The sequence below is a fragment of the Nematolebias whitei genome, chromosome 23, assembly GCF_014905685.2.
Source record: "Nematolebias whitei isolate Nwh7 chromosome 23, NemWhi1, whole genome shotgun sequence".
NCBI lineage: Eukaryota > Metazoa > Chordata > Actinopteri > Cyprinodontiformes > Rivulidae > Nematolebias > Nematolebias whitei.
In genome coordinates this window covers 8,569,813-8,580,429 of record NC_056520.1, presented here as the reverse complement: position 1 = coordinate 8,580,429, position 10,617 = coordinate 8,569,813, and the positions used below count along the sequence as shown (strand labels likewise).

The 10,617-nt window shown below is 41.4% G+C and overlaps 1 protein-coding gene across 1 annotated transcript in view; it reads left to right on the top strand.

The window, feature by feature from the left end:
• Window positions 1-10,397, top strand: part of LOC119428831 (radixin) — a 31,080-nt gene extending 20,683 nt beyond the window's left edge. Inside the window, exons 7-15 of the mRNA XM_037696520.1 lie at window positions 713-796; window positions 881-1,027; window positions 2,521-2,617; window positions 2,695-2,858; window positions 4,987-5,117; window positions 6,599-6,759; window positions 6,857-6,949; window positions 7,773-8,003; window positions 9,898-10,397. Coding sequence (XP_037552448.1) covers window positions 713-796; window positions 881-1,027; window positions 2,521-2,617; window positions 2,695-2,858; window positions 4,987-5,117; window positions 6,599-6,759; window positions 6,857-6,949; window positions 7,773-8,003; window positions 9,898-10,062 — 1,273 coding nt within the window. The 3' untranslated portion in view covers window positions 10,063-10,397. The remainder of the gene's footprint in view (window positions 1-712; window positions 797-880; window positions 1,028-2,520; window positions 2,618-2,694; window positions 2,859-4,986; window positions 5,118-6,598; window positions 6,760-6,856; window positions 6,950-7,772; window positions 8,004-9,897) is intronic.
• The last annotated feature ends 220 nt before the right edge of the window (window positions 10,398-10,617 follow it).

Genomic DNA, 10,617 nt, shown 5'->3' with positions numbered 1-10,617 from the left:
CTTCTACTTAAATTATTGTGTAAATAGTTTTGTGAAAAATCAAAAATAGTCATGTTCGTCTTGTTCTTTTTCTTGATGTTTTTCTTGTTCTTTTTGTTGGTTTTGTTCCTCTTCTTTTTCTTCTTGATGTTTTTCTTGTTCTTGTTCTTTTTCTTGTTCTTCTTCGTCTGGTTCTTCTTTTTCTTGTTCTTGTTTTTTTTGTTCTTCGTCTTGTTCTTGTTGTTCCTGTTCTTCTTTTCTTGTACTTAAATTATTATGTAAATAGTTTTGTGAAAAATCAAAAAAATCTTCATGTTCTTCCTCTTTATGTTCTTCCTCTTCTATAATTCAGTTCAGTTCTTGCACGTTTCCTCTGTTATAGCCTCGCCACACAGGCTGCTGCACATTTCAGGATTCATTTTAAAGTTTTTGTTTGTTTTCAGAGCTTTAATTGGTCGTGCCAAGGTTTGTTTTATTGACTGTAACTGTGCAGCTCTTTGGTGCTGCTGTTTTTTTAAAGTGCTTTATAAATAAAGCTGGCATGGTCTGGTGGACCACACCAGGACTCTGCTGCAGGTCATCGTGACTGATGGCACTCAGGGGTCCGCTGAGTCGTGCACATTAGGAAAATGAAAATGTCATTGCGCCTCTGTGGGAGCGCGCCATGACTTCCTGTTGAGGAAGCAGTTTGACATTCCTCCAGGTGAACGTCGTGTTGTGCGTTTGTGTTCAGAGTTCTGGAGCAGCACAAGCTGACGAAGGAGCAGTGGGAAGACCGGATACAGACCTGGCATGAAGAGCACAAAGGGATGCTCAGGTGTGTGTCCAGTTTAAACAACAGCTTTCAGTTTGTGTCTGATCACGTTCCCTGTAAATATATAAACACATCTCCTGTTCTTAGAGAGGACTCCATGATGGAGTACCTGAAGATCGCCCAAGACCTGGAGATGTATGGAGTCAACTACTTCGAGATCAAAAACAAGAAGGGCTCGCAGCTGTGGCTCGGCGTGGACGCTCTTGGTCTCAACATTTACGAGCACGAGGACAAGTAAGAAACTGTCTTTTTAAATGATTTCACGATGAATCTATCTTTATTCTTTACGTTGCAGCAGTCCCAGCTGAACCTCTCAGAAACTTCACGTTGTTTTCTATAACTACAGACGAGATGAGGTTTTTTTATTTAAAAAATAAAGTAACTCATAAATTCACGTTATTTATTTTATTTAGTCGGCTAATGTAGGCATTGACAGTTTAGTTAAAAATAAAATAAAAAGGAGTCCGTTACCAGACTGTATCAACACGATGAACCTGAAACACACAGAGAACATCAAATCTGTGAAGCAAAATTATAATTTTTTTATTGTAAAAGCCACAAACATTCATAACGAGTTGTTTTTACATCTCAAAATGCAATTATAAACAGTAATACCTATAAACGTGTTCAAACTTAGCAAACAAAGTTATTTACACTATTTTCATAGAAATGCCGCCGTTTGCTCGGGCGCAACTATCATGCGCCGGCGCATGGATTGACCCCAAATGGGGGAAAAAATGTCGTCAGAGTAGGAAGCGAAATCACCGTCCGTTATTGAGAACGTAGGGCACAGACTTTTATTTTGGTGAGGCTGCATTTAGACGCAAGAAAGGTTCCTTTCTAAAATAGGGTTGCCACGTTAAAATCCAAGATGGCCGCCGCCGTATAACGTATTTTCTGCCGTGCACGTTGCACGCATCAGTCGAAATACGTCTAATAAAGTGGGGGGAAAAAACAAATATGTCGCTTCGCCGTATAAGTCGCAAATATTACGCGTCACCGCTGACAACCTGGAAATGTGGGCCGGTGTGCCAAAAATGAAATGGCTGCCAAATGGTGGCTGGGGGGGACTTTAACAACAAGATTAACACTTAATAATTATTTGTTTGTTCAAAATTATAGTAAACGTGTGTCTCAGTCTAACGTTTGCTTAATAAATGCACTTTAATGGTCAAATTAGCTGCATTTTGCCGGGGCAGTGCAGCTGGATTGACGGTTCCAAGCAGCGAGCAGAATGAAGGTGGGGAGTGCTATGGCAGGCCGATTGAGTCATTAATAGCTGGTGAAAATTCTCAGTCATCCAGGACATGGTAAACTCAAAAAAGTTCAAGAAAACAACAAAGTATAATAAATAAAGTCCAGTTGTTTTTGTCTTGAACTTTTTTGAATTTGTCATTTTAGCCACGTTGACCTATTACATGATACAACAGCATGCCATACAGCTATTACAACTCTGCTGCCATCAAGTGGCTGGAAGTGGTACTGCTCAATTTGTTTTTTCAGTCAGAATGAACGAAAACGGTCATATCTCAACCAAAAATTGGTTTATGAATATGGAAAAAATGCATAAATATGTCGCTTCGGCCTTTAAGTTGCAGGGCATGTAAATTATGCAAAGAAACTGCGACTTATACAAATAAAATACTGTTATGTTTTGGGAATTGTCAGTACAGCATCTTGCTTGCTCAACAATTTGAAAACGGGCATTTTATTTTCATTCCCTCCAGACTGACGCCGAAGATCGGTTTTCCCTGGAGCGAGATTCGAAACATCTCGTTCAACGACAAGAAGTTCGTCATCAAACCCATCGACAAAAAAGCTCCCGTGAGTGGTTCATCCCGTTACCGCCGACATCGCCGCAGTAGGTGCTTCACACTGTTGATTTGTTTGAAACTCCCCAGGACTTTGTGTTTTACGCCCCTCGGCTGCGCATCAACAAGCGCATCTTGGCGCTGTGCATGGGTAACCACGAGCTGTACATGAGGAGGAGGAAGCCCGACACCATCGAGGTGCAGCAGATGAAAGCTCAGGCCAGAGAAGAGAAGCACCACAAGCAGATGGAGAGGTACTTCAGGAAGTTTGTTATGCTGCGATAGATGATATTTACAAACAGAGGTGGTGGTAGGACCCTCACCACTGGAGGGCGCTCTTGTTGTTTGAACTCATCATCTCAGATTGGACCGCCTCAGTATTTAGAGCTTTGTGAATGCCATCAAGGCAATCACACTATTGTTTTTCTGTTTATATTTGTGTGAATGCCATCAAGGCAATCACACTATTGTTTTTCTGTTTATATTTGTGTGAATGCCATCAAGGCAATCACACTATTGTTTTTCTGTTTATATTTGTGTGAACACTATACTGATTCACTTTTTCAGCATCCAACTACTCCCACAGTTTTTGTGCCATTTCAACAAGTCATACATCAAAACATTCAGCTGTTTCAGGACATGTCTGCTATGACTTTTGGTATTGGTGCAACTTTAGCTTTTTGAGATATTTAGCCTTTTCTGGCGTATTTGCTCTCATTGAAAATGAACGGAGGTCATTTTACATCCTTCATAACTTTTGATTCGTTTATAACCTGGTACTACTAGTTTCACGTTTACAGCTGGTTATGGTTCTTTCAGCTTCCTTGCACAAAATTTTAAACAATTCAGCTAGTTCGGCTAATTTCAGCTGTTTTGTGGTCCTTTCAGCTTCATTCTGCTAACATCAACATTTTTGTGCTTCTTCAAACTTATTTATGCTAGTTTATGCTTGTTCTGCTCCTTTCAGCTTATTTCTGGATGTTTCAGCTATTTCTGCTACTTCAGCTAGCATTTAGCTGTTTTCGTGCTAATTTCATTTTTATCAGCTATTCCACATTTTTTGAAATCATTTAAACTTTTGTCAGCCTAATTCAGCAAAAACATGTTCCTTCGACATCCTACTAGTAATTGAAGCTTCTTTCTGCTTGTTTTAGCTACTATTTAGCTGTTGTTAGCAAATTCCAGCTTTTCACAGATAATTTCAACTTTATTGAGCTAATTTCTGCCTGTTTCTGCCTTGGTGGGCACACTTAAGCTTTCTCCACTTCCTTTTGGAAATTAAAGCTTATTTCTGCATTTCTTTAGCTACTATTCAGCTGTTTTATAGAGAAACCAGGATAACTCTGCCATTTTTAGACCTATTCAGATGAAACTTGGCATATTGGTAGATGATAACGATCCCTAATAGACTTTGAATGAAAATAAAAAAAATCAGCTAGTTGAGCTAATTTCGGCTGTTTTTTCAGCCGTTTTGTGCTCTTTTCAGCTTTATTCAGCTTACTTCAACATTTTTGTACTTCTTCTAACTTATTTCAGCTAATTTGAGCTTGTTATGCTCCTTTCAGCTAATTTTTTGGAAGATTCAGATATTTCTGCAATTTCAGCTAATATTTAGCTGTTTTATGCTAATTTCAGTTTTTTCAGCTAATTCCACTTTTTAAAAAATCAATCCACCTTTTTTCAGCCTAATTCAGCAAAATCATGCTCTACCAACTTCCTTCTGGTAATTGAAGCTTTTTTCTGCTTGTTTTAGCTACTATTCAGCTGTTTTTGTCCAATTTCAGTCTTTTTCAGGTCATTTCAACTTTATTGTGCTTATTTCTGCTTATTTCAGATTTTTGAAATTTCAAATTGTTTCAGATATTTCAGATTATGCTCCTTTGTGCTTATTTCTGCTAATTTCAGCTTTTTTGCTATTTCAGCTACTATTTAGCTGTTTTATGCTAATTTCAGTTTTTTCAGCTAATTCCACTTTTTTTTTTTATCAATCCAACTTTTTTCAGCCTCATTCTGCAAAATCATGCTCTACCCACTTCCTTTTAGTAACTTTAGCTTCTTTTTGCGTGGTTTAGCTACTATTTAGCTGTTTTTGTCCAATTTCAGCTTTTTTCAACTTTTTGCGCTCATTTTTATTCTTTCAGCCTAATTGGGCAAACTTGTTGCTCTTTCTGCTTCCTTCTGCTAATTTAAGCTTTTTTTATGCTTTTGTAGCTACTATTCGGCTGTTTTAAGATAATCATTGAGCAAAAGGCATTCACACGTGCATTTACGCAGGAAATGCAACGTCTCTAGTTCCAGTTGAAGTCCTTAAATCTTTGTGGTCTTTACTGAAGACCAGTAGGTCACTCAGACATCTGGACATTTGTCTGCAAATGTTCTCAGAGCGCAGCTGGAGAATGAAAAGAAGAAGCGGGAGCTTGCGGAGAAGGAGAAGGAAAGGATAGAGCGCGAGAAAGAGGAGCTGATGGAGAGGCTTCGGCAGATTGAAGAGCAGACGACGAGAGCTCAGAGAGGTGAGCGTCTTGCTCCTCATCGGTTTACTCGTCCTTCACCTGCTGCACCTCCTCGGCTTTCTACGATGTGGTGATAGTCACTTTTTTTTCTTTTAAGCTAAGGCGGCCATCTTGGATTTTTGATTTAGATTCAGTATGTTTTGTAGAACGCTCTTGGCTACAACCACCCCAATTTCAGCTCTGAAAGTGTAAAAATGTCTGAGTTAAAGCCATTTAAATGTAGCTTTGGCGGCCATCTTGAATTATTATATATTTTTTCCAATTCATTATTTATTGGGGACTGCATCACCTATTATTATTATTCACCTCGGAAACCGGTTTCTTAACTTTATATCCGATACACTTTCCGTCAACTTTAATTACGGCCCTGAACCGCAGCGTGTACCCGGCTCGGCACTGTGATGTGTGCTATTATTTTCAATGGCGTTTTGAGTTACCATGGCGACACATTTTGCTAACAAAGACGCCATATTTCCCCAAATAAAACCCCTGACTGAACATTAATCATACTATCTGCTGCTGTCAAGTCACATGACCTAGAGTGTAGAGGTCCCTGAAGAAAACTGAAGCTAATTGTTGGATTTGTTTGAAACTCACAAAGTAATCATCAGATAAATGTGGAGAACTGATTAACGTTTGGAGCCATTTTGATTCAAGATGGCTGCTACAGCTACCTCAGCAAACACACAATTGACTATAACTCGGTCGTTCTTTGAGATATTGAGCTGAAATTTATTGTGATTGCAGCTGAGAGCGAGTTGTTATTCATTCTTAATGTAAATCAAATATCCAAGATGGCCGCCTTAGCTAAAATAGAAAAAATACGATAACTCGGCCATTTTTAGAGCTATTCAACTGAAATTTGGCGTATTGGTAGCTGAGAATGGTCCCTAATAGACTCGGAGTGAAAATCAAAAATCCAAGATGGCTGCCTTAGCTAAAAAGGAAAAATGCGATAACTCAGGCATTTTTAGAGCTAGTCCGCTCCAACTTGGTATAGTGTTAGCTGAGAAAGAACACATGGTACTCAAATTTTTAAATCGGCAGCAGCCTTGCAGTCCCCGTCAAAGTTTCTCATTGCTCTCGGCTACTACCACACCAAATTTCAGCTTAATACCTCTAAAAATGACTGATTTACAGTATTTTTTCCTTTTTAGCTCTGGCGGCCATCTTGGATATTTGATTTGTAACCAGAATCTGACAAAATTTACGTCTTTGTTAGCAAATTATGTCGCCATGGTAACTCGAAACGCCATTAAAAGTAATGGCACACATCACAGCGCCGAGCCGGCCATTTTGATGTATTTGTGGGAGTACATGTTGCAGTTCGGGCTGCATTAAAGTTGACGGAAGAGTAAGTTGTATAAAGTTAAGAAACCCTTGTCAGGTGGATAATAATGGGTGCTGCCTTACTAGGTTGTCCCCAGTTAAGTTGAATTGAGCAAGTGCTGAAAAGTTCATGCTGTGAATGTGTCCACCAGAGCTGGAGGAGCAGACCCACCGAGCCTTGGAGCTGGAGCAGGAGCGAAGGAAGGCCCGGGAGGAAGCCGAGAGGCTGGAGAGAGACCGGCGAGCGGCCGAGGAGGCCAAGGCAGAGCTGGCCAGACAGGCTGCAGACCAGCAGAAGACCCAGGAGCAACTGGTGGGTTTTTATTTCACACCTGCGGCGCGGTCTGATGTGCCAGATGTTGTTACTCTGGTGTGCGTTAGCGTTTACACGATGTGCGTTTTAATTCCAGGCTTCTGAGCTGGCTGAGTTCACGGCAAAGATCACTCTTCTGGAAGAAGCCAAGAGGAAGAAGGACGAGGAGGCCACAGAGTGGCAGCACAAGGTACCCCCCGTTCTTCATCGCGTCTGTTAGCAAAATACCTGGACAGATGTTGACTGAACTCGAGTAGCGAGCACTGGACGTAAATCTGAACTTCTGGAGTCGCCTGAATTCAAGATGGCTGCGACGGCCTGGATTTCCAGGTGCCGAGTTCAAGTCTGGTGTGGTAGTAGCTGAGAGTCATTAACAGCACGCACTGGAAGCGCAGACCACGTGCACACTCGTAACTTCTCGTGGACAGGAAGTGATCACAAATTCACGTGCAACTCTTTCTGGGTTGGTTTGTTGCGACTCGACTAAAATCCGAACCCGCCGGTTGTTTTCACGCAGCAACTTCCCAGAAACACGACGGCCCAGATCGTCCTCCAAGATGGAAGAAGGGCCGTCAGCTTCAGCTTCTGGCCGCCAAGTTTATTTTCCAAACTGCCAACAGAAAGCCCGATGCGTTCACGGGGACGTCCTTTTTGACGCACAGCGAGGCGGCGGCAGACAGGAAGTGGGAAAACGACGCCGCACGTGTCCGACGCGTTTAGATTCACTCTGAAAACATCTTCCGCTTCGATCGGAGATTAGGATTAAACTCAGGTTGTTAATGTCTGACAGAATCAGGCTCGTCAGTCGCTCAGTTGTGGTTTTAACTGATTTGAGCCTTTTTGACCCACTCCATTGTGCACAGGTGAGAACAGAGCATGAGGTCAGCGGGTCCATCATCTGGTTCTGTGAGCGAGAACATGACGATGAACTGGACCCAACTTTATGTTTGTGTTGGTAGTAGAAGCTGCGTCTGTCTGACTATGCATGATGTCCCCCCCCCACCCCCCGGCAGGCTCTGACTGCTCAGGAAGACCTGGAGAAGACCAAGGAGGAGCTGAAGACCGCCATGACAGCGGTGCCGGCTCCTCCGGGGGGCCAGGCCGAGCACGACGAGCAGGACGAGAACCACGCGGAGGCCAGTGCCGAGCTTTCGAACGAGGGCGTCAGCCAGGTGGACCTCCGCAGCGAGGAGGAGCGCGTCACCGAGGCTCAGAAGAACGAGAGGGTGAAGCAGCAGCTGCAGGTACGACACGTCTGGGGTGAAACGGAGCTAAAGTCGGTGCGCGGATTTTGAAAGTAAACAAAACTTAGAGGAATTGCATTTTCACAGGAAATACAGTGTGAATTCTTATTGCAGAAGAACTTGCTGAAAAACAGCTGAAATTAGCTAAAAACGTGCTGAAATGGAAGAACAAGCCTAAGTTAGCAGTAGAAAGCCGAAAGAACACATATTTGATGAATTAGGTTTAAATAAGCAGAAATAAGCACAAAAATTAGGAAATTAGCTAAAAAAAAAAAAAAGGTGAAATGAGTGCAAAAAATGTGGAATTACATGGAAAATATTAAATTAGCTAAAAAGTAGCTTAAATAACAGAAAAAGCTGGAACTTGCAGAAATAAGCTGAAAAGAGCAGAAAGATGTTAGAAGCACAAAAATGTTCTGGTTAACCGAAAGAATCTGAAAACGGCTGAAATGGAAGAACAAGCCTAAGTTAGCAGAAGAAAGCCGAAAGAACACATATTTGCTGAATTCTGTTTAAATACGAATAAATTAGCACAAAAAAGGCTGAAAATTCAGAAAGAAGCTTAAACTAGGTGTTCTTGTCTTGAACGTTTTTGAATTTACCATAAGGAAGTGGAAAAAGCTGAAAATGGCAAAAAAAAAAAAAGTGGAATTAGCTGTAAAGGCTAAAATTAGCATAAACAGCTAAATAGTCGCTGAAATAACAGAAAAAGCTTAAAGGGGCAAAACAAACTGAAATTACCATAACGAAGTTAATTAGGTCAAAAGTAGTAAAAATTACCATGAAAAACTTAAAACAGCTGAAATTAGCTAAAAAAAAATGCTAAAACGGTACCTGAAAAAGTAAAACAAGCTTAAGTTAGCAGAAGAAAGCAGAAACAATGTGTTTGCTGAAAGAAGCAGAAATGAGCACAACAAGATGACAATTACCTGAAAAAAGCTGAAATTAGCCAAAAAACAAAAAAGCTAAAACATCAGAAAGCAGCTTGAATTAACAGAAGGAAGTGGAGAGAGCTCATTTTTGCTGAATTAAGCTGAAATAAGTACAAAAAAATGTGGAATTACATGAAAAAGATTAAATTAGCATAAAAATAGCTAAATAGTAGCTGAAATAGCAGAAGGAGCTGAAACCTGCAGAAGTAAGCTGAAAGAAGCAGAAAGAAGTTAAAGGAAGCACAAAAATGTTCTAGTTAGCCGAACGAATCTGAAAACGACTGAAAGTAGCAGAAAAACAGTTTAAATGTGCGGCAGGTAGCTGAAAGAAGCTGAAGTAAAAGGTTGTAAACGGAGCTAAAGATTTGAAGGATGTAAAATGAGCTCAATTCATTTTCTACGAGGAAAAAATGACAGAAAAGGCTAAAATATTCCAAAAAGCTGAAGTTGCACCAATACCAGAAGTCACATCAGGATTGTCGTGGAAGAGCTGAACGTTTTGATGCATGATTTGATGAAATGGCTGAAAACTGTTGGACGAGTCGTACGGAAGAAAACTTGATCGGAACAGAGTGAACGCTTCATGAACGATAATCCAGATTATTTCTGGTTGGATTGAATAAATATTTTCCACTTGATGAAAGAAAACCCGACTAAAGCAGAATTAGTTTGTCGTTAAAGGACAAACTCCAACTTGTTGCGTTTTGCACCTCACCGATATAAATAATGTGAACAGAGAACAGGCGTTGGTTCATACGATGCGTTCATGGACCAGCGGTTCTGATTTGTTCAATTTGCTTTTGCTTAAAATAAATTTTGCCGAAGAAAAAGATGCAGCGACTCTTCGGACCGTCGAGCTTTCTGTCCTGACGTTCGTGCTTCAGTTTTCCCCTCTTTCGTCTTTTACTCGTTTCATGTTCCTCCTCCTGAACTTCCTGTCTTCCCGTCTTCTCTGCACCCAGACGTTGAGCTCGGAGCTGGCCGAGGCCAGAGACGAAACCAAGAAGACGCAGAACGACGTGCTGCACGCCGAGAACGTAAAGGCGGGCCGAGACAAGTACAAAACGCTGCGGCAGATCCGGCAGGGCAACACGAAGCAGCGCATCGACGAGTTCGAGTCCATGTGAGCACGCTGCCATCACTTTTAGGTTTTTTATTTTCAGGAGGAGCTCCTGAACTTTACCCCAAACGACTCCGGCTTCTTGGCTTCTTTTATTTTGACACATCTTCGGCTCCCCCTGCTGATCTGGTAAACTCGTCTAACTTTGCCAAACCCCTGTTCCACACACGGAAAATCTGAATTTCTCCTCGACGCGGAGCTGCAAACAGAACAATTACCAATCCTCTGCAGTCTGAACGGGAAACCGTCAAACCAAACAGATGTATTTTTTTTATTTCTTGGATCGGGAGCGCTCACGGCCATAGAAAAGCTCCCTTTTTGTTTCCCAACGTTCTCCACGTTCCACTGAAACTTTTTTATTTTCATCGCTTTTGTTTGACTCTCATCGCTCCTTTAACTCCAGTCTGGGTTTAATCCCGGGAAACGAACAAGGAGCGAAGTTCGCTCAGTTGAATCAGTGTTAGGACGCGCCGAAGCGCTTCTGTTACGTCAAAACGAATCGGGGGAGGGATTTAAAGGTCAACTCAAACTATAACTTCACGTATAGAGGTTTATATAAAAA